This window comes from Mauremys reevesii, linkage group 14 (genome assembly GCF_016161935.1).
Source record: "Mauremys reevesii isolate NIE-2019 linkage group 14, ASM1616193v1, whole genome shotgun sequence".
NCBI lineage: Eukaryota > Metazoa > Chordata > Testudines > Geoemydidae > Mauremys > Mauremys reevesii.
Genome location: NC_052636.1, coordinates 2,256,423 through 2,280,817, shown reverse-complemented (window position 1 = coordinate 2,280,817; position 24,395 = coordinate 2,256,423). Strand labels below are relative to the sequence as shown.

Genomic DNA, 24,395 nt, shown 5'->3' with positions numbered 1-24,395 from the left:
TGGGACCAATCTTATTCCACATTGTTATTAGTGACCTTGGCACAAGAAGTGGGAGTGAGACACAAGGCTGGGAGAGAGTGTCAACGTGGAGGAGGACAGGAATAGCGTCCAAGAAGATCTGCATGACCTTGAAAGTTGGAGTAATAGAAATGGGATGAAAATTAATGGTGCAAAGTTATGCACTTAGGGACTAACGACAAGAATTTCTGCAATAAGTTGGGGACTTATCAGTTGGAAGTGACAGAGGAGGAGAAAGACCTGGGTGTATTGGCTGACCACAGGATAATTAGGAGCTGCCAATGTGATGCGGCCGTGAACTAGGGGAATGCAGTCCTAGGATGCATGAGGCGAGGTATTTCCAGTAGACACAGGGAAGGGTTAGTACTGTTCTACAAGGCACTGATGACACCTCATCTGAAATACTGTGGGCCATCCTGGTCTCCCATGTTTGAGGAGGATGAAATCAAAACGGAACAGGTGCAGAGAAGGGCTACTAGGATTATCCGAGAAATGCGGAAAATGTTGTAACTTGACGTCTGTACATCAGGATTTGAGGACTTCATTGCTCAGCCGGAGGGTAGGGGTCTGTTACAGGAGTGGGTGGGTGAGGTTCTGTGGCCTGCGATGGGCAGGAGCTCAGACTAGATGGTCATGCTGGTCCCTTCTGGCCTTAAAGTCTGTGAGTCTATAAACTGTGCCTGGCGTTGCACAGACACATGGAGATCAGGGCCCCATCGGGCTGCGCGTGGCAGAGACCCTGACTGAGATCAGCACCCGCGTTCTGCTGGGCACGGCCCAGACAGAGAGGGACCGTCCTTGCCCCACAGAGATCACAATCCAAGCAGACAATGGGTAGGAGGAAAACACAGAGGGACTGGGACTTCCCCCAGGTCACCAAGCAGGTCAGGGACGGAGCCAGGAACAGACCCCGGTAACTCCAGAGTCCGTCACCGCAGCTTGGAAAGGCCCCCAGACCCCACTGTATTCGGCTGCAGGAAGAGGTGGTGTGTCCATGGATGCACAGGCTGTCTGGGCTGGGCAGCTCAGCTGCAGTCCCTGCACACAGCCGGGGGTGGGTGTCCTGGGTCAGGAGAAGTCAGTGTCCCGTCCCCTGCAAGCCTTCAAACTGGGACATGGTGCACCAGTGCCAATCAGAGCGCACTAGTGTAAATACTGTCTGTCCTAAGGGTTTGCACCAGCGCCTGAAACACCAGGGTGGCAGAGACCTTCAGTGCCCAAAACAGCCCTAGAACTGGGCTCTATTTCTAGCTCGGTCACGGACAGCCTGGGAGACCTCGGGCACGTCAAGGTTTCTCCTGCCCACTTCAGTCTCTTTCCCCAGCTGCCACTCACTGGGGTCTCCTCTCTCCAGAGCTGCTCACCACTCAGATCCGTGTGGGTGTCCCCAGAGCTAAGGCAGGTCAGCTCGGGAACAGTCTGACAAGGGGGCTGGCAGGCAGGACAAACCTCGGGCAGAGATAATCCACACAGACCGGGCCCTGCCTCGGCAGGGAGCTGGGCAGAGAGATGACAGCGTGAGGCCCTAGGCTGCCCTACATGTATAGGATGCTCTGGAATAGATACGTATGAAAAAAATCCCCACCACAACATAACGTCAGGCAATTCAGTAAAAAATAACAACCCCTCCCCAAAAAAACCTACACTCCACAGCACATGTCAGTTGTTGATCACAGGTAAAATCTGAGTGTATTTCCCAACTGTGACGAAGTCGGACTGTTCTTAATGTTTCCTCTGAATGCTGTAGGGGGCCTCGATTTCCCCTCGCATTTCTCAAGTCTCTAGGTAGTGGAATAAGGGGGTGTAACTGTTGCAGAGCAAATGGTTAGTGCACATAAATGGCCGACCCTCTGTCTCCTGGCAACTAATGGCCGGGGCCCTTCCCCCCTGCGAGGGGATGCTCAAGGTGTTGGAGAACAAAGGAACCAGGTAACCTCCTGGCCCGGGAAAGAGACAAAGCCCAGAGGAGGAGGGGCTGGAGGATGAGACAGTTTGGGGCTGGCTGGGGACGTGGAGTGAGGGCAGACGTGGGGGTCTGGCTCACTGCCCCCCAAAATGGACCCGGCCGAGGGGTCCTGTTCTCTGTACCTACAAGCTCTGTGTTAGCCCGTGTTCCTGTCATCGAATAAACCTCTGTGTTACTGGCTGGCTGAGAGTCACGTCTGACTGCGCAGTGGGGGGGCAGGACCCTGTGGCTTCCCCAGGACCCCGCCTGGGCGACTCGCTGTGGGAAGCGCACGGAGAGCAGAGGATGCTGAATGCTCCAAGGAGAGACCCAGGAAGGTGAAGCCGTGTGAGCTTCTTGCCCTGCAGACAGGCTGCTCCAAGGGAGAGGAGGCTTCACCAGACTCCTGATTGGCTTCGTTCCAGAGCTTCGCCCGGGGACTCTGTGACACCAACACTATTTGATAAATGAACAGAGAGAAAAAGAGGCGACATTTGCAATCAATGTCCCGTCACGCTGAAGAACCGGAGAAATGGGGCAAATCTGAGCGGTGGTTCGTGTTTTATCATTACAGAGACAGGGCCCAACACTCAGGGCCGATTCAAGCAGCGACAGACAACGAGAGAGAACGTGGGGGTGGGGGGGAGAGGGGGGTTAGGATATTTTATATCCATCTTTGAGAGTTGTGGGGAAAACGGGTGACAAACTCCACATCTGCTAACCGGAGAGACAAACCCCCAGAGCGGAGGGGATTTTCTGTGGCTATAGGGGAGGGGGCAGGGGAGGGCAGTTTGAAGGGATTTTATGTGACTGTCCAACACAAACAGACGGTGACGGTGTCCCCCGCCCCACATTCACACGGGCAGCAGGGAGCCCTGCGGGGGGGGGCAGTTTGAAGGGGTCCAGGGAGGGGGAGCTGGAAGGACCCTGGAGCAGGGAAGGGGGCAGCAGTGGGGAATGGGCAGGTGCAACACACACACACACACACACACACACTCTCTCTCTCTCTCTCTCCCTCTCTCCAGGGATTTCCCAGCTGCCCAGAGACAGTTCAACCCCCCCCCCAGTCTCCCATCACTACGGAGGCCGCACCGGGACCCACCGCCCCGCCCCGCTCCAGCTTCCAGCCTGGCTAAGGGCGGTGGGGGGGCCCGGCCCAGGCCCCCGCTCGGCTCTCACCAGCTCCCCCTCGGGCCCTGAGCCCCACTCCCACCCCAACGGGCCCGGGAGTGACAGGTGACGGGCCAGGTGTCGTGTAGTAAAGTGCTCCCCTACTTACCGGCACTGAGCATGCTCAGTAACATCTGCTGAAGCCGCTGCCCTTCCCCCTGCCCTTCCTCGCCAGCAGAGTCTGTGGCTGCTATTGACAGGGGCGAAAAGGGGCGAATCGCTGGGGGGGGGGGGCAGGGTCTGCGCGGGGGGGAACGGTAGTGGGGGGGGTGGGAAGGAAGCAGCTGGAGGCCGGGTTAGGAGAAGGGCTGAGGGGTAAAATCAGGGCTGTGGGGAGGAGCAGGAGTTAAGTAGAGACACACAGACCCACACCCCCAGAGACCCACAGGCACACAGACCCACACCCCAGAGGCTCACAGACACAGACACACCCAGAGACCCACCCACAGAGACCCAGACCCACACAGACATACACCTACAGACACACAGACCCACACCACCAGAGACCCACACTCACACAGACACACCCACAGAGACCCAGACCCAGACCCACACCCAGAGACCCACCCACAGAGACCCAGACCCACACCCAGAGACCCACCCACAGAGACCCAGACCCACACCCAGAGACTCACAGTCACACAGACCCACACCCAGAGAGTCACACTCACACAGACACACACTCACAGAGAGACACATCCACATCACCAGAGACCCACACTCACACAGCCCCACACTCACACAGCCCCACACCCAGAGAGACCCACACCCACAGAGACCCACACCCACAGAGACCCACACCCACAGAGACCCACACTCACACAGCCCCACACTCACACAGCCCCACACTCACACAGCCCCACACCCAGAGCCCCACACCCAGAGCCCCACACTCACACACCTGCAGAGACACAGACGGACTTTTCGCAGTTTGAAGGCCCCGGGAGGGCGGGGTGGGGGGGGTCTGTGGCTGTGACAGGGGAGGGGCAGTGTGAGGGGCCCAGGGGAGGATTTTACGGGACTCTCCGGCGCACCCGGGCAGTGACGCTTCCCCCCCCTCACACGGGACGCAGGGAGCCGGTGGGGGCAGGTTGAAGGGGCGGGGTGGAGGGAGCAGCAGTGGGGGAGGGGCAGGGGCGAGACACGGACACACACTCACCGCCCCCCCCGGGGGTTTCCCAGCCCCCCCCACTGAACCCCCCCATCGCTACGGAGGCCGCACCGGGACCCCCCGCCCCAGCTTCCAGCCCGGCCCGGCCCAGCGCGGGGGGGTCTCGGGCCCAGGTGCCTCCTCCCCCTGCCCCGCTTGGCTCTTACCGTGACGCCGGAGTAGGAGTCACATGATGGTTGCGGCCGTTGGAGCGCGGCGCGCGGGGGGGGGAGCCGGAGGAGGAGTCACGTGACGGTTGCGGCCGTTAGGGCCGTTGGAGCGCCGCGCGCGCCGGGGGTCTGTGAGGCGGCGCTGCCACCTGTTGGTGGCGGGGTTCTCCACAGCCCCGCCCCTTCTCCCCCTCCCTCCGCTCCCGGCCCCGCCCCGCTCCGGCCGCGGGCAGCGCGGGGCCCCCCCGGGCAGGGGGCGAACCGGGCCCGGCCCCTCTCCCTGCCTGGAGCGTGTCCGCCCCACGCGGGACCTGCTCCTCCCCCTCCTGCGGGGCCTGCGCTGGGGGCGGGGCCCGTCATTAGCCCCACCCTGCCCGGGGGGGAGGGGCAGCCCCTGGGCCAGAGCCTGCGGGGACCGAGCTCAGAGACCCCAGCCGGGGGAAAGGACCGTGGGGAATGAGCTGGGACGGGGGCGGGGTGTGGAGATGGGGAGGAAGGGAGGAGATGGGACCCGGAGGGTGGAGATGGGGGGGGACACAGGACTGGGGGGAAGGGAGGAGAAGGGGGGAGACAGGATGGGGGGGAGATGAGATGGGACCAGGGGGAGGAGGGGAGACGGGACTGGGGGTGCGGAAGGCAGGAGACATGAGGAGGCCGGGGCATTTTAATGATTTGTGGAGGTCCCGGGTGTTTGGGGAGATGAGGAGGATGTTCCCTTTTGAGATAAAAACTAAGAAATCCAGGACCAGCGAATTCTTTGAGAAATCTGGTGTTTAGACCTTGTATTTTAAGCAGGGGGGATCTGAGTTCCTGGGATGGTTTTTGTTGGCAGGAAGCAACATGGTTTGGTCTGTGATTGTACCAAAGGGGGGAGAGGGTTGTTTGTACAGGAAGAGAGAAGACTGAAGGTCTCCGATGAGGACGGGATTTGAACCCACGCGGGCAGAGCACAATGGATGAGCAGCATCACCGTAACCACTCGGCCGCCTCACCTGAGCTGTCAGGGAAGGGACGGGAGGAGAAATCCAAGGCCAGCAGAGGTAGGGCCAATAAGGAGTTTTTAAATACTAAGCGGAAGCAGGGTCTCAGTGAGCTCCCCCCTCACATCTAGTGAGGAGCTGGGGGAAGACTTCAGGAACAGACCGTGTTTGCACAGACCCCCCTGCTCCGCCCAGCTCCGCAGCAGGGTGGGGCGGCTGTGCCAAACGGAGCAGTTTTGGCTGGTGCTGGGTTACAAATCACACGTGTGCAATGAAATATTGTACTCCTGCCTGGATGAGTCAAGGGCAGCACAGGGGACCAGGAACCGGGGAACATTTCAATCCTTAACACCACAAAACAGAGAAACGCTCCCGAGTCTCTCCCAGGGAATTAACATTTCTTCGCAGAAAGCTAAAGGTTCTAACAGAAAGGAGTGAAACCAAATGGCCACCCAACATACCTAGTCCGGCCTGCTTGAGGGGCTAGGTGGGTGAGGAATAGCTTTTAATGGGCTGCATAGACGTGATTTGAGGGCATCACCCTAAACCAGTGGTCCCCAAACTTTTCACCCTGTGCCCTCTTATCTGTGTCCGCGGCCCCTCGGCAGCCACAGTCGAGAACGGGGGCTGGGGGTGGGACCGGGACCGTGGCTTGCTGCAGAGAGGGATGTGGAGGGGGTAAGGAGGGTCAAGGCGGGGCCAGGAGCCTGGGGGCAGAGTGGTGCTCCCTCCCTGCTCTCCATGGGGGCTGGCTGGAGCCCTGAGCTGCCCCCATGAACGTCCCCCAGTGCCCCCCTAGGAGGCAGGCCCCACTGCCCTAAACTGAGCCCTACTGGCTAAGCAGGGGCTAGTGATGGCAAAGCCCCACCCTTTCTGCTGCGGCCCCACCCTCTTCCATCCCTTCCCACCTTCCCGCCCCAGCCACTAGGGGACAATGTGGAAGCGCTTGAAGCCCCAAACCCCTTCTGCCACCAAGAGGAGGCCTGGAGCCCCTCTCCCCCAGGGCCTTATGGCATTAGCTGTATTGGTGGGGAGGGAGCGCAGTGGCAGGGCACATGCTTTGCACATCTGCTTTAGTGTAATAATTCTGCCCATGAACTGTTCTAAGATTGTCACTGCTTTCAGGCAGGGCTCCCTGACATTTATGTATTGATGGGATCTTATCTAGCTGGGGAACCTAAGATGTTTATACCACAATCAGCTACATGGTCAATGGCCATTCAGTGCCATACACAGGATATCAAGAGCCCTGGGACAATTTTGGGAAAGGACTTTTATGAATATTTTTAACAGGTTCCCCCACCCAGATATTGCAATAAAACCCGCAGTAAGTTCATACTGAAAATGGTTATTAATGTGGGGCCTCTAAAGTGAGAGGCAGGTGCTGAGAAGCAGACTCATGCCACTGCAATATCTGAACCGTGGTAAGCAGGGGAGTGGTGTGGAGGGTCCCCGGGGACACGGAGGAGCTGAAGTCCCTCAGAGTTAGGGGAACCAGGCAAGGCGCAGTGACAGGGTTCACCCCCTGCCCAGATGGGGCTGAGGGAATCAGCATCGACTGGGGGCTGAGGGCTGGGATGGGGCTGCATGGGCAGTAGAACGGGAGGCAGGTTGGTACCGAGGAACCCGGGGAACATTTCAGTCCTTAACACCACAAAACAGAGAAACGCTCCCAAATCTCTCCCAGGGAATTAACATTTCTGTGCAGGCAGCAAAGAGTCCTGTGGCACCTTATAGACTAACAGACGTATTGGAGCATGAGCTTTCGTGAGCGAGTACCCACTTCGTCGGATGCATTCCTTGGACGTGCAGAAAGCTAAAATTTGTAACAGAAAGGAGTGAAACCAAATGGCCAGACGATGGCGCCAGCAGCCCAGGAACGAAAAGCCCCAGGATTTGTGTGTGCGCCTGGGCCCTGGAAAGGGATTTGGTTCCACTCACTGCATTGCTGTGGTTGGGAACATCCCAGGAATGAGCCAGGTCAGTGACCATGACACCGGGTGTGAGGAGGCTTTAATCTGATTCCAACGGAATAATGTTTTCACACCTGAGTTACTAGCGGCAGCTTCCCAAGGGCAGTTCCAGCTGGTTCCTCCCAGAGACGGGTGGTCGGGGACCAGGGAATCTCTCTGGCTCCCACGGTCAGTTCTCCAGGCTTTCTCCCTCCCTCACACTATCTCAGGCCCCCACTAGTAATGAACTAATGGATATAAACTGGCCATCAAGAAGCTTAACCTTGAAATTAGGTGAAGGTTTCTAACCACCAGAGGAGTGAAGCTCTGGAACAGCCTCCCAAGGGGAGCAGTGGGGCAAAAACCCAAAATGGCTTCAAGACTGAGCTTGATACGTTTATGGACGGGGTGCAGGAAGTTGAGCCAGATGATCACGATGGTCCCTTCTGCCCTTAAAGGCTCTGAGTCCAAAATGGAGAGGGAGGTAAAGGAAACATTTAAAAAAAATAAACCAAACATTGTAATGCCAGGATGACTCCAGCAGCCCACTGTATAGTCCCGCCCCTTTCTTCCTCCACTGGGTGTTGAATGACCTGCTGGGATGTGGGACATTCATTCTCCCATTCCACTGATAAACTGATACAACGGGACTGAAATTAAACCAATTCCCGGCCAAGAAAAGGGCACAGCCCTGCATTGGCTGGGTATTGAACCCGGGTGAACTGCTTAGAAGGCAGCTATGCTCACCACTATACCACCAGTGCATCTGGCAGGAGAGTTTCTCCCAGGTGCCACTTATGCCAAGGGACTCACCCCCACAGAGCTCAGCAGCTGGCCAGACAGGCTGGAGGCAGCCTGTGAGCAGAGACAAGTTCCCAAAGTAACTGATAGATGGGGACATGCAGGGCCGGCTCCAGGCACCAGCCAAGGAAGCAGCTGCTTGGGGCGGCCAATGGAAAGGGGCGGCAGGTCCGGGTCTTCGGTGGCGGGTCTCTCAGTCCCTCTCTTCCCCTCTGAGCTGTCGGCGAAGAGGAAGAGAGGGACCGAAGGACCCGCCGCCGAAGTACCGCCAAAGAATGAAGCGCACGCGTTTTAGCTGCTGCTGAAGTGCTGCCAATCGGCTTTATTTTTTTTCCCCCCAGTTCCCTACTTGGGGCGGCAAAAAAGCTGGAGCCGGCCCTGGGGACACAAGCTCTACATCCCAGCCTGCGGTAGCTCCAACCCCATCTCTGCCCCCAGAGAAGGGAAATGAAAATCGCTGACCCTAATGACAAATTTCACCCTGTTGTCAGATGCCACTGGTGTGGTGCTCTGCTCTTGTTTGCTGTTGATAACAGTCGGCTGCATGTGTGCTGCCCCGGCTCTGCAGATCGCTGGCACAGCAGAGCCAGAGAGAACCCCCAATGACCACAGACTCTGATAAGGGATGAAGGCACCTGGCCAGGTTTATTGTCAAACGAAGCACGGTAACAGTTCCCCGCAGACTCTACAGGACACACTATCAATATGCGCCCCAGACAATGGACCGGCTCAGTCAGTGGCAGGACTCTCCACTGCCCCCTAGGCCAGACAAAGACCCCGCCCCAGGGATGCATTCGTATACACAGGGACAAACAAGTTACACATCACTTTCTCAAAGTATCTGTTGCTGAAAACCACATGTAGTGCGGATGTGTGAACCCCAAAGATATCAAACATGCAAGAAAAACACAAGGCCAGTTTTGGGGAGGATTCCAGAGCCAGGCCTGAGGGTTACACAGCTGGGCTCAAACGGAAAAGGGGCATCAGCACCTATAAAAATAACTGGTTGCAAAATTTAAATTAAATTAAGAAACCAAATCAAACCAAAAAACCAACCCAGAAAAGCTCCCATCACACATCCATCACCATTGTAGATTTTGACATCTCCTGCCTCATGTGACATCTTTGCTTTGCAAACAAGAGACCTGGAGAAGTCTGTGGTTGTTACCCTCTAACTGGGTAAAAGGTTACACATCCTGTCTCAAGTAATTTTCCTCTTAATAGAAGATTTAAAATTTATCAAAATCAATTCCATTTGAAATAGAAATAATTACAGTCTATACTGGGTCTCTATTCTCACACATGCTATTTCTCTCACCTGTTCCCCCACTCTAATTCCTTTGGAGTGAGGGTTTAGTTTCAGAATTAGCCTAAATTTCCTATGTAGTAGGAGGGGGCAGGGAGAGAACGAGAAGAAAACCTGAATTATATTGTAACACTGAAAGTTATCACGTAATCAGCCCCTTCCGTGATACTAATTAACTTCATGTTTCATTTCACTGTCGCTGGTACCAACTTAGGGTTACAACATATAAACCCATAGGGCAGTTTTCTCTTAATTCCCATTTCCACCCAGTCAGCTTTGTGTGAAGACACATTCTACAATAACCTAGGAGCCTTCCATTTCTGTGAGTTCATTTCTCCCTGGGGCTTCTCCCAGAAGTGTGTGTGGAAGGGGTCTCGCACGATGTGGGAAGGCTGCATCATGAGAAAAACCACCTGTGCTCTATTTTTACACTTTCTAATCCTTCACAGTAGCAGGAGGTGGAGAAGTGATACAAATGCATCAGACGCTAGAGCAAAACTAAGACACCAAACCACAGGCTCTGGACTCCGCATTCATGTATCCTGCAGTCTGAACTTGGAATCTGATACATTCCCTCATTGGCTACCATGGTTTGCCCAGCATGGAAGTGCTTCTTGTCCAACAAGGCAGCCAGATTGGGACCCGTGGGCATGGAATGGCTCTGAAGCAATCAGCTGTTTCTCTCTGTGCTTCATGAAACTTTGGATCCAAATGGTAAAAGATGGTTGTGCCCAATTTAATCATGGCGTCCTCCAGGAGTGTGACCAATGCCACTTAACTAGGGAGCAGGTTCTAAAGATAGTTTACCTGGGCCACAGGTCACCATAGCTTCCATCTCAGGGGTGAAAATCAACCACCACTACATGCAACTTCTACCTGAGTTCTTGTCACACCTTTGACGTTACTTGGAGTAATTTGACACTTCTCTGGCGTAGAATTCTTCAGCAACCGCACAACAGATCAGTAGCGATAGTGAGATACAACTCCCCCAACTATGATCTTTTATGTCTTTAATCTGGTGCCACAAATTTAAATTAGGGAATAAATTCAGGTGCCGCTTAGAATCCCTGTAAGGCACCAAATGTCAGGTCTCTATTAAAAATAGGTATCTTTCTGCAGCTATATCACATTCAACAGGGATTTCATTTTCTACACATTTGCAGCATCTCCCGGGGGGGAGCTGAAGGGAAATGTCACTTCCATTTTCCCATCCTTGCCTAGACAGGGATTGCATTTCCCAAATAATAGGCAACATGCAGCTAATGAGGAAGGAGATCTCTTCAGGGGCGACCTCCTGCAGGGCCTGGGCCAGAACGGCTTTGGGAGCCCAATGCCTGGGCATTTTGCTTAGTTCCAAGTCATTTACTAGGGAATCCTCTTCCCAGCCCTCTAGAAAAAATATTGACCTAACGAACTGAACAACAGGGGGATTGGGATGGTGATGGGGAATAAGGGAATCCCTCTGACTTACCCTATCTTCCTCTGCTGTTACAGAGGGTGACATGACATTTTCCACTAGCCCTGCCCTGTTCCTGCTCTTTGTTATAGTTCAGTATATTTTAAGTGATGAAAATGGTAGCAAAAATATCTGCTCTGCAGCACAACCTGAAGCAACAGCAGAGCAATTGGGACTGAAACAATTGGTTTCCAAGGGGGGAACTTGATGACTAACAATTGCTTTGAAATGGGGGAACAGTATAACCGTGATGCTCAGGGTTTGTTTAGGTCAGGTCACGGGGAAAGCTAATGCCAACCCCTGCACCTGGGCTGCATCTGCCCTACAACTATAATTGTCTTTTTACCCCAAGATCACTAACTTGAGCAGCCAACGCCATGCGCAGCCCTAGAGGATGTCAGGCACAGGTAGTTTTTGCCTCAGTGTAGCTTGTTGGGAATCAAACCTCTCCCCCACCTGGAGCTGATGAACATTCCTGGCTGGAGGGACACACACTCCTACGACTCAGAAGGAAAGGAGTTGATAGGAAAGATCACAGGACTGACCCCAAAGAAGGGTGAGCTGCAAAAGGCAGAAGCAGGTAACTCATCTGGTGGAGCTGAGAGACCACAGTGAAGATGGTGCACAGATCACTAGGTGGGAATTAGCAAATGTGATTATTAAAAAAACACAACTTTTCCCAGCCCTAATCAAGGCATTTGTAACAGTTCTCCAATGTGGATTTTGCGATGTCTAATAAGGTGTGAGCTCCTTTTGAAGCTTTTCCCGCACTCGGAGCACGTGTAGGGCTTCTCCCCGGTGTGGATTCTCTGATGTGTGATAAGGTGTGAACGCCGACTGAAGCTTTTCCCGCACTCGGAGCACGTGTAGGGCTTCTCCCCGGTGTGGATTCTCTGATGTCTGATAAGGTGTGAGCGCCGACTGAAGCTTTTCCCGCACTCAGCGCATCCATAAGGTTGCTCACCCGTGTGGATTCTGCTGTGTGCGCTCAGGGTAGAGCTCTGATTGAAGCTTTTCCCGCACTCAGAGCATCCATAAGGTTTCTCACCCGTGTGGATTTTCCGATGTCTGCTCAGGGCAGAGCAGTGCTTAAAGCTTTTCCCGCACTCAGAGCATGTGTAGGGCGTCTCTCCTGTGTGGAGTCTCTGATGTCTGATAAGGTTTGAACGCCGACTGAAGCTTTTCCCGCACTCAGAGCATCCATAAGGTTTCTCACCCGTGTGGATTCTGCTGTGTGCGCTCAGGGTAGAGCTCTGATTGAAGCTTTTCCCGCACTCAGACCATGTGTAGGGCGTCTCTCCTGTGTGGATTCTACGATGTACGAGAAGGTCCGAGCTCCGATTGAAGCTTTTCCCACACTCATGGCATGTGTAGCGTCTCCCTTCCAAGTGGATTCTGTCGCGGGTTATAAGGTCTGAGTGGCTACTGAAGTTTTCCTCTGGCATCTGCTGAGTCTCACAGGCTTTGGCTTTTTCTGGGAGTGCACAACGCCCGGAAACATTCCCTTTGGATCTTCCTGATAACGTTCCATGTGGTTCTACTTGCTCAGCATGTTCCTGCTGGGGTTTCTCCTCCTCGTTCTCACTCACCATCCCATCACCTGATGGGAGACAGAGAGAATCCAGACACAGGTCACTCCCTGTGCCGGAAAGAAAGGAAATCTCAGAGAGAGGTATGGAAAAAGGGATGAACAAACCAAAATGTGTGTGGGAGAGATCAAACCCATCAGGTGCTGATTTTCCCCAAACCTTTCTCCAGAGGAGAGAGGAAGGGATGAGTTTTGGTCTGCATCTCACCAGAACACTCAAGGGAAAGCGAGACCAGGGAGGGACCTGCTGCAAGTTGTCAGTCAGAATAGGAGGGAAGCCATGAATGACATCTGCCATAGTGATTCCACATCTGCAGGGAACAATCCTGAGCTTGGAGAGCCCACAGGGTCTTTGTAGGGCATCCCAAATGTTTCCCGCATTCCTAAACAGTTGTTGATTTGGTTTAACCAATTCCTCACCTGTGCAGGCAGCTCTCGGGAGCACTTCTTTCTCAGAGGCCTGGAGGTCCGGGACCCACGGCTCTTCCCCTCGTTCCAGCTGCGAGATCACATCAGGTTTGGAAATTGGAAACCCTACTGCAGGGAAAGAAAACAAGGGAGGTCAGTGGAATTTGTGAGATACTCGTCACAAAGAATATTCCATGGTTGTAATCCCTGCTCATTTTTAAGCAGTAGAATACCAAGGCCAGCTTCCTTGGCTCAAAGTGGCAGAAGAGTTAGTATTATTATTATAAATCATCCTCTCTGGCATTAAATCCCTTATCAATGGTTGTGGTTGTGAAACCCTGCTTTCTGTATTGTTTTATCTTTATGGTCATCGCTTTTACCTTGTTAATCAGTCTGGTTCTCTAATTGTTAATCAATCTGGTTCTCTAATTGCTGTAAAATTCATGTCGCTAGGTGTGAGTAAATTACGTAGTGGGATATAATTGGTTAGAGAATTATGTTAGGATATGTTAGAACTGTCAAGTATCAGGGGGTAGCCGTGTTAGTCTGTATCCACAAAAACAACAAGAAGTCTGGTGGCACCTTAAAGACTAACAGATTTATTTGGGTATAAGCTTTCGTGGGTAAAACAACCTCACTTCTTCACGTGCATGGAGTGAAAGTTACAGATGCAGGCATTATATACTGACACATGAGGAGGAGGGAGTTACCTCACAAGTGGAGAACCAGTGTTGACAGGGCCAATTCAATCAGGGTGGATGTAGCCTACTCCCAATAATAGATGAGGAGGTGTCAATTCCAAGAGAGGCGAAGCTGCTTCTGTAATGAGCCAGCCACTCCCAGTCCCTATTCAAGTCCAGATTAATGGTGTTAAATTTGAAAATGAATTTTAGTTCTGCTGTTTCTCTTCGAAGGCTGTTTCTGAAGGTTTTTTGTTCAAGAATAGTGACTTTGAAATCTGTTATAGAATGACCCGGGAGATTGAAGTGTTCACCTACTGGCTTTTGTATGTTACCAATCCTGATGTCCAATTTGTGTCCATTTATTGTTTTACGCAGGGACTGTCCGGTTTGTGGGAGGTGTGGGATTTACCTGAATAGGCCGAAGGAGACAATCCCAGGTCAGATATTTCGCACCCTCATTTTGAGAGACTAATGAGGAACCACAAGCGGGTGGAATACGCCACAGGATTTTGAAAGAAGGAAGTCTGGGGCGGGCTCTAGCAATTAGTTTGCTATGCAGTATCTCAGCAGTTGGATGCATTCATATATTGGAATTATTAATAAATAAGTGATGCAAATCATGAGTATTGAGGCTTGATGCTTAATTATGGACTTCCCAAAGGCCAGGTATGGTTTGGGGCAGCTATTGACATTATTGTAATCAGAGCAAAGGAGCAGATGTGGTATATCGCCATCCTATTTCCATAAGAAACCAGAGAAAATACCGTATTGTCCCGAGTATAGGCCGAACTTTTTCCCCTAATTTAAGTCTTTAAATTAGGGGTGCGGCCTATAATCAGGAACTTAAAAAAAAACACAATAAAAATACTTAAAATCCCAGCCGCAGTGGGGAATCAGAGGGCTCTGGGCTGCCCGCTGCGGCGGGGAGCCCAGAGCTCTTTAAATCCCAGCCGCAGCGGGGAATCAGAGGGCTCTGGGCTGCCCGCCGCGGCGGGGAGCCCAGAGCCCTTTAAATCCCAGCCGCGGCGGGGAATCAGAGGGCTCTGGGCTGCCCGCCGCGGCTGGGATTGAAAGTGCTCTGGGCTCCCCGCCGCGGCAGACAGCCCGGAGCCCTCTGATTCCCCGCCGCGGCTGGGATTTAAAGGGCTCTGGGCTCCCCGCCGTGGCGGGCAGCCCAGAGCGCTCTGATTCCCCGCCGCGGCTGGGATTGAAAGAGCTCTGGGCTCCCCGCCGCAGCGGGCAGCCTAGAGCCCTCTGAGTCCCCGCCGCGGCTGGGATTTAAAGGGCTCTGGGCTCCCCGCCGCGGCGGGCAGCCCAGAGCGCTCTGATTCCCCGCCGCGGCTGGGATTTAAAGAGCTCTGGGCTCCCCGCCGCAGCGGGCAGCCTAGAGCCCTCTGAGTCCCGGCCGCGGCTGAGATTTTCTTTAAGTTAAAAAAAGTTAAAAATTTAATTTTTTTAAAATAGCACCAAACTTTAAGGGTGCGGCTTATAATCAGGAGCGGCCTATACTCGGAACAATACGGTACCTCTCCTAGTGACCAGTTTTTCATTTTGTCAGGTCCCCGAGACAGTGTAAACTGAAGCAGGGCCTCCCGTCTGATGGGCTCCCTTGCGCCTCGATCTTTGTTTCCAATGGTGTCCATAGCTTGTAAGTCCGCACAGTGCAAGCTCCTCTTTACTATACTTCTCTGACTCTAATCGTTACGTGTATTGATCCTTGCCTATGATTTCAACTATAAATCAAGTGTCTGTGTGTTTCACCCAATTTCATCTCCTCCAGTAACGGTGAGTAGCCATGTACAAGGGCGAGCTGCACCCCAACACGTCATCTTATCGGTGTAAACACTGTCCAGGCTACACCACCAGCCTGTGGCATCATCAACTAAGTGCCCATTTGTGCCTGGGAAGGGGCCCTGCTCTGGGCGGGAGGATGCAGCAAGGACTCGGGGGCGGGGGTCGCTGTGCACAGAGATGGGGAGGTTATATGGGGAGGGGGGTAATGTGGGAGAGGGAGGTCAAGAGTTAAAATAACAATATTTGGGGGGTGGGGGAATGTATAATGAAGTGAAACTGAACAGAAATAAAACTGGAGTGGAGGCTCTAAAGCAACAAGGCTTGGGCAGGGATTCGGGGTTAAAGGTCTGGGATCCCCCCCCAGCTCTAGATCCCCAAACCTCTCCTCCCTCCCACTGACCCACCCAGGCCACTTCCTGGGTGCCCTTCCCCCACACTCCCCTCCCCCTTCTTCCCATTACTCTCAGCCGGCACCACCTCCCGGCACCTTGGGAGCTTCTTGTGTTCACTCCTTGTGACGTTATTGATATAAATTGGGACCATATAGAACATGGGTTGCAACCAAGGTCCTGTAGTGACACCAAATCTTAGGTAAAGGCGGTCATATAAGGTGTCTAAGACCAGGTTATGGGTTGCTGGTTATGATTATGCTGTCTGTGTGCATGTATCATTTTAGTTGAAGTTATGTAATTGGCTCTATACTGTCTGTATTTCAAGTTGGTGATGTGCTTCTGGGTGATATCCCAGACAAGCTGGTGTTAGCTCTGCTTAGCCTGCTGGATGGCCCATTAAGGACCATCAGCTACACAACTGACCCATGGAGAGAAGGCAGACACGCCTTGTGACTCAGCAAGGTATGCAGAGACTGGCCCATGTGACTACAGAGTCCATTTTGCGGTGATTTTCCACAGTAAGAACAAAAAGGTTCTTACACCCGGAAAAGCCTATATAAGGCTGATGCCTCATCTCCATCTGGTCTTCAATCCTGCTTCTTACCTCTAGAGGGACTTTGCTACAAACTGAAGCTCTACACAAGGGACTGAGGACCCATCCCAGCGGGGGATGTTCTCCAGAGACTTGATTTGAACCTGCAGTTTATGCCATCATTGCTGCAAGCCTGAACTAAGAACCAATTCTACCTCTCATCTCTACCTTTTTTCCTTTGTAAATAAACCTTTAGATTTTAGATTCTAAAGGATTGGCAACAGCGTGATTTGTGGGTAAGATCCGATTTGTATATTGACCTGGGTCTGGGGCTTGGTCCTTTGGGATCGAGAGAACCTTTTTCTTTTATTGGGATGTTGGTTTTCATAACCATTCACCCCCCAGGACGAGTGCACTGGTGGTGATACTGGGAAACTGGAGTGTCTAAGGAAGTTGCTTGTGTGACTTGTGGTTAGCCAGTGGGGTGAAACCAAAGTCCCTTTTGTCTGGCTGGTTTGGTTTGCCTTAGAGGTGGAAAAACCCCAGCCTAGGGCTGTGACTGCCCTGTTTGAGCAATTGGTCCTGATTTGGCACTCTCAGTTGGGTCCTGCCAGAACCGCATCGTCACACCCTCATGTCTCACATCCTCCTCCCTCCCTGCTGATTCTTAACTCTAATCCTACACACACCTTCCCCATGTCCTGGCACCCCAGAATTATCTACTCCCCCCTTCTCCTCCCCTCCCACGGCTCTGTTCTCCCTTCACCCGTGGGGTCCTGAATGGGAACATTATTCGCTCTCCTATCAAAAGAGGAGCACATCTGACTGTCACACAAGCCATCCATGGCTCATACACCTATTTACTCAATGTAGGGCTTGGCTACACTTGCAAATTTGCAGCGCTGCAGCAGGGTGTGAAAACACCCTCTCCAGCTCTGCAAATTGCGGCGCTGCAAAGCGCCAGTGTGGTCAAAGCCCCAGCGCTGGGAGTGCGGCTCCCAGCGCTGTCCGTTATTCCCCACAGGGAGGTGGAGTACGGACAGCGCTGGGAGAGCTCTCTCCCAGCGCTGGCGCTTTGACTACACTTAGCGCTTCAAAGCGCTGCCGTGGCAGCGCTTTAAAGTGCAAGTGTAGCCATAGCCTTAGAATTCTACAGGTGGCATATTTTCCTCTTACACTGAGGAAAAGGCATGAAAGCTACAGTGATTAATGTAGTTATTAATGTAGCCAGTAAGGATACATTCGATGCAGTTTTAAAATGACTGACAGCACCAAAAAGGCACATGTCCAAAAATTATACTAGTAGGTGGGAGATGAGGCAAAAACAGTGGAGGCAAGGAAACTTGTCAAAACTTGTATGACAAATAAAGGTATAAAATTACTACTACTCAGGTTCTTTAGAAACCCCACAGCTTCTAATAACCCAGGGGACAGGACTCCTTACCCAGCGAGGTCACGTTCTTGTAGTTCTCCTGCATGACATCCCTGTAGAGGGCTCTCTGAGCGGGGTCCAGCAGAGCCCCCTCTTCCCTGGTGAAATACACAGCCACCTCCTCGAAGGTCACCGGCCCCTGAAAGAGCAAGAGTCCAACACTCAGGACCTGCTGCCCCACTCACAGCCCCACTATTCACAGAACAGCAGCACCAGGTAAATGGAGGCTCCGGGAGGCCCATGTTAACAGAGTCCCACCCCACCTTGCTTAGAGCAGCCAGGAGCCATCGGAGGGTAGAAAGAGAGAACCTGTGTGTCTCCCAGCTGACAGACGGAGGCAGGGTCGTCACATCTATCACATACCCACTAGCCAGAGCTTGATACAGGAGATGGGGCTGTCTCTGGACCCTGCTGGTGGCTCCCTGGTAGGAATCCCAACACTCTCCAAATAAAATATATGGAAGAAAGGGAAAGTCAATAGTAAAGAATAGAAGTTAGAAGGTCAGAATTGTAGGAAATTGGTAAGGGAAGCTATCAGAAATCAATGATCAATCAATGAAAAATAAGAAGGAAGTTTTTAAAAGTATATTAAGTACAAAATTAATCCTAACAATGGTAGTGGTAAATTACTAGATGGAAATGGCAGAATTATAAAAAATAATGCAGAAGAGGTAAAAGTGTTCAATAAATGTTTCTCTCCTGGATTTGGAGAAAAACAGATGATGTAACTCATATCATAAGATGTTAACGACGACACTTTCCATTCCAACAACAACTCATGAGTATGTTAAACAGCAGGTATTACAGTTAGATGTGTTTAAATCAGCAGGTCCAGATAACAAGAGTTTTGAGAGAGCCGTGGAGAAGAATGGTGGACTGTTAATGTTGATTTTCATTAGGACGTGGATCAATGGGGAAATTCCATAAGACTGGAATAAAGCTAATGCTGGGCCAATATTTAAAAAGTGTAAAAGAGATGACCCAGCTAATTACAAGAGTGTTAGTCTAAAATCAGTACTGGGCAAGAGACTGGAGCAGCCGATACTGGAGTTCATTAATAACGAATTAAAGGAGGGTAATATAATTAGTACCCATTAACAAAGGTTTAGACACAATAGATTCTGTCAAACTAACTGGATATCCTTACTGGGTGAGATCAAAAGTTTGGTTGCAACTAATAGTATTGATGCAACATACCTAGACTTCTGTAAGGCATATGACTTGGTTCAGCACAATATTTTGACTAGAAGAAAGATACAAAATACACAGGGCATATATTAAATAGATTAAAACTGAGATTGTAAATGGGAACTATGGTCAAGTGGATTTCTAGGGGCTTCCCACAAGGATTGGTTCTTGGCTCTGCGCTATTTAACACTCTTATCAATGACCTGGAAGAGAACATAAAATCATCAGTGATAAAGTTTGTAGTTGCCACAAAGATTGGGGGTGGTGGTAACTAATGAAGTGTCAGTAGATTCCGGCTCCAGCACTGGGAGTCTGGGAAGTTTTCCCAGCCCTGGCTGGGGGGTTATTTCCTGTTCCACAAAGAGGGGAAGTTCCATTCCCAGGCCCTATCTGACACTACACCCCACATTCAGCATAGTGGTAGGAGTATAAAATGATTAGGCCATAATTATTATGCATTTTGTGCAAGATGCGTCACGTGTGGTGTCATTGGAAAAAGTTGTGATTGGCCGAATATGATTATCCTATTTGTGCGCATGGATCATGTTTGTATCTGAAGTTATGGATATTGACTCTGTATCTGAAGAACAAAACATGTCAAACCAATCTGAGAGCTTTCTTTGATAGGATAACAAGCCTTGTGGATAAGGGAGAAGTGGTGGATGTGGTATACCTAGACTTTAGTACGGCATTTGATACGGTCTCGCATGATATTCTTATCAATAAACTAGGCAAATACAACTTAGTGGGGCTACTATAAGGTGGGTGCATAACTGGCTGGATAACTGTACTCAGAGAGCCGTTATTAATGGTTCCCAATCCTGCTGGAAAGGTATAACAAGTGGGCTTCCGCAGGGGTCTGTTTTGGGACCGGCTCTGTTCAATATCTTCATCAACGATTTCGATATTGGCATAGAAAGTACGCTTATTAAGTCTGCAGATGATACCAAACTGGGAGGGATTGCAACTGCTTTGGAGGATAGGGTCATAATTCAAAATGATCTGGACAAATTGGAGAAATGGTCTGAGGTAAACAGGATGAAGTTTAATACAGACAAATACAAAGTGCTCCACTTAGGAAGGAACAATCAGTTTCACACAGGCAGAATGGGAAGAGACTGTCTAGGAAGGAGTATGGCAGAAAGGGATCTAGGGGTTATAGTGGACCACAAGCTAAGTATGAGTCAACAGTGTGATGCTGTTGCAAAAACAGCAAACATGATTCTGGGATGCATTAACAGGTGTGTTGTGAGCAAGACACGAGAAGTCATTCTTCCGCTCTACTCTGCGCTGGTCAGGCCTCAGCTGGAGTATTGTGTCCAGTTCTGGGCACCACATTTCAAGAAAGATGTGGAGAAATTGGAGAGGGTCCAGAGAAGAGCAACAAGAATGATTAAAGGTTTAGAGAACATGACCTATGAACGAAGGCTGAAAGAACTGGGTTTGTTTAGTTTGGAAAGAGAAGACTGAGAGGGGACATGACAGAATTTTTCAGGTATCTAAAAGGGTGTCATGAGGAGGAGGGAGAAAACGTGTTCATCTTAGCCTCTAAGGATAGAACAAGAAGCAATGGGCTTAAACTGCAGCAAGGGAGGTTTAGGTTGGACATTAGGAAAAAGTTCCTAACTGTCAGGGTGGTTAAACACTGGAATAAATTCCCTAGGGAGGTTGTGGAATCTCCATCTCTGGAGATATTTAAGAGTAGGTGTCACAGAGTGTGGGGGAGTCCGGCCCTGCACCCCTCTTCCTGGGACTCACAGTGACTCTCAGCCAGCCAGTAAAACAGAAGGTTTATTGGACAACAGGAGCACAGGATACAGCAGAGCTCGTGTTCAGAGCCAGGACCCCTCAATCAGGCCCTTCTGGGGGTTCAGGGTGTCTGGATTCCAGCACAGGTTCCCCTGCAAACCCACCACCCAGGTCCCAAACCGAAGACTGAAAAACTGACCCCACCCTCCCCAGTCAACTCCTTTCCTTTGTCTAGCTTCCCGGGCAGGGGTGTCGGCCTCCCCTCCCCCCTGCCTAGCTCATGTTACAGGTTGAATACCTGTCTCTCACCTATCTCCGACAGCCCCTACTCCACCACAGTAGGTTACATAAATGTCTATCAGGGATGGTCTAGACAGTATTTGGTCCTGCCACGAGGGCAGGGGACTGGACTCGATGACCTCTCGAGGTACCTGCCAGTCCTAGAATCTATGGATCTAGGAATAAGAATGGCCATACTGGGTCAGACCAAAGGTCCATCCAGCCCAGTATCTGTCTACTGACAGTGGCCAATGCCAGGTACCCCAGAGGAAGTGAACCTAACAGGTAATGATCAAGTGATCTCTCTCCTGCCATCCATCTCCACCCTCTGACAAACAGAGGCTAGGGACACCATTCCTTACCCATCCTGGCTAATAGCCATTGATGGACTTAACCTCCATGAATTTATCCAGTTCTCTTTTGAACTCTGTTATAGTCCTAGCCTTCAGAATCTCCTCAGGCAAGGAGTTCCACAGGTTGACTGTGCGCTGTGTGAAGAACTTCCGTTTATTTGTTTTAAACCTGCTGCCCATTCATTTCATTTGATGGCCCCTAATTCTTATATTACGTGAACAAGTAAATAACTTTTCCTTATTCACTTTCTCCACCTGAGGAACAAAGACTGAACTGGGGGAAGTGTTGGTCCCAGGGTAAAGGGATTTCAAGCTTGTATATGGAAACTTGGGGGACTGCTTCTATCATCAGTAAGGGGGAGAAATTGCTAGTTCAAATACTATCCACCTAGTATGTTAGCAAATAACCAAAAACTCAAACTAAGCCTAAGTAATCTGCTTTGATCGCTTTGCTATCACTTACTGCTGGGGAATTCGCTGATGTCGTCTCTCTCTCCTTGAGTGGTTTAGGTAAAGCTCTCAGGTAGCTTAGCTGGGTGCATGGCGCAACCTGCTGTCGTGTTGGGTGATAACAGGGCCTGAAGAGGCTGGCTGAATCTCCGGCCAACCACTGTGAGAAGGGCCAGCCCAGCTTCAGGGTTCGAGGGCACAGCGGTTCCCAGAAGCCCCCCACAGTGCACCCCGGGGTGACAACCCATCACACCCTACATTACACAAGTCTCAGCAGCTTTGTCACCTCCTGTCCCCTCCCTTTCCCCACCCTAGATAGTTCCTGCCTCCCACCACCTGGAGCAGCTCCCACCCTCCTATGCATTTACTGCTCCTCTCCCTCCAAGTAGAACCCACCACCAGCTCCCTGAGAATCCCTTACCTGAGCCAGCTCCATTGCAGCCATTTCTTTCCCCCTGGAAGGAGGGGATGATCTGGCGCGAAACGTGGACGTTATTCTGTAGCCTGCCAGGGCGAGAAGGGCAAGGTGAGAGAATTCAGGTGGGGTTTTTGTCCGTTCCACAAGCCGAATCCCCCCAGGATGTTTCCCCACTAATGGACATTCCAGGTTCTGCCACACTGTGGAGCACAGAGTGACCTTATTCCAGTACAGGCCTAGCCCCCTCCCACCAGGGTGTAACCCTCTGAGACAGGGTGAAACCCTCCCAGTAGCAGAGTCTCTCTGTTACACTTATCCAGATTGCGGACGATACCAAGCTGGGAAGAGTTGCAAATGCTTTGGAGGATAGGATTAAAATTCAAAATGATCTGGACAAACTGGAGAAATGGTCTGAAGTAAATAGGATGAAATTCAATAAGAACAAATCCCAAGTACTTCACATAGGAAGGAACAAGCAGTTGCACACGTACAAAATGGGAAATGACTGCCTAGGGAGGAGTGCTGCGGAAAGGGATCTGGGGTCACAGTGCATCATAAGCTAAATATGAGTCAACAGTGTTACACTGTTTCAAAACCTACAAGACACGAGGAGTAATTCGTCCGCTCTACTCCGCGCTGATTAGGCCTCAACTGGAGTCGTGTGTCGAGTTCTGGGTGTCACATTTCAGGAAAGATGTGGACAAACTGGAGAAAGTCCAGAAAAGAGCAACAAGAATGATTAAAGGTCGAGAAAACAAGACCTATGAGGAAGATAGAAAAATTGTGTTTGTTTAGTCTGGAGAAAAGAAGACAGAGGGGACCTGATCGCAGTTTTCAAGTACACAAAAGTTTCTTACTAGACGACCTCTCGAGGTCCCTTCCCGTTCTATGATTCTATAAACCAAAGGCCAGAGAAGAGCAGAATCAAAGGAGCCACTTTGGGGATTCTCCCTGTCACTGTCCCCAGGGCAGCTCTCTCAGGTTTACAATGTTGTTGGATGCTCCAGCCTTTATCCAGTCTCTCCTGGGAGTGCCCCTGTCCTGGGCCGGGCCTAGTTTTAGCTTTTGGCAAGTGTGACCCGGGGCTCTGAGACGGGCCTCCTCGCAGCACATCTTGTTCCTTTCTGTGGCTCCCCAGTGAGTCCAAGTGAGTAGATACTCCTGATAGAGACTGTGAACATAAGAGCGGCCCACTGCCTCAGAGCAATGGTCCATCTAGCTCAGCGGCCAGTGCCAGGTGCTTCAGAGGGAACAAACAGAACAGGGAACCATGAAGTGATCCATCCCCTGTCGCCCATTCCCAGCTTCTGGCAAACAGAGGCTAGAGACACCATCCCTGCCCAGCCTGCCTGTGACACTGGCAGATGAGGTGTTAGCTCTTGCAAAAGCTCCCAAGTCTTAACTGAACAGGGACAAACGCACGGCTGGAATCAGTCTGACTCACCTGCATTAGTATTGTTAAAACAGGAATTAGAATTATAAGAATGTGTTTAGTCTTTACTGAATGCTTGTGAGTTGCTGCCAGGGTTAATATTTGACTAGCTGCATTGTGAGCCTCTGTGGCTCTGTAAATCACCAGACAGGAGAGAGACTTTACCTAGGTGAAGTGCTGACTGGCAACCGAATGCATTACACTCTGCCTGGCAGGAAAGGTCCATCAACACCAGATAGACTATTATGGGACGTTAACGAAGACACAAGACTGTTGTTGTGCTCTTGACTTCCCTTTGGTTGAGTTTGCAGCTCAGAGCACATGGCAGGAAGGGGGTAAAAACCCCCATACAGAAGGAACTGATGATCTGTCTGCTGCTTGGACTCTGGGGGGCAAAGTTTCTAGGCATAAGCAAGAGATCCCCAGCTCCTTATTCTTTAGGACTAACCCAGGCTATGTAGAACTTGCTTATTATAGAAGCTTCTGTTATCTTTTGAAATTTAAGACTGTAACTCGTCTGCATCTGCTTTAACCCGCCTTAACTTTGTAAACAACTCTGGTTTTAAATAAATCTTAATAAAGGTTATGACAGGACTGGCTACAAGTGTTGTCTTTCTTGTGAGATCTAAGATTCAACTGACCTAAGGAAGTGACTGGTCCTTCGGGACTGGCAGTAACCTGAACACTGCTGTGATTCGTGGGGTAAGGCAGTGGTTCTCAACCAGGGGTCTGGGGCCCCCTGGGGGGCC

The 24,395-nt window shown here is 51.3% G+C and overlaps 1 protein-coding gene across 1 annotated transcript in view; it reads right to left on the bottom strand.

The window, feature by feature from the left end:
- LOC120381415 overlaps positions 1–12,470 on the bottom strand; it is a 450,632-nt gene extending 438,162 nt beyond the window's left edge. The window contains 1 exon segment of the mRNA XM_039499603.1: positions 11,654–12,470. Coding sequence (XP_039355537.1) covers positions 11,654–12,393 — 740 coding nt within the window. The 5' untranslated portion in view covers positions 12,394–12,470.
- Between the last annotated feature and the right edge of the window lie 11,925 nt (positions 12,471–24,395).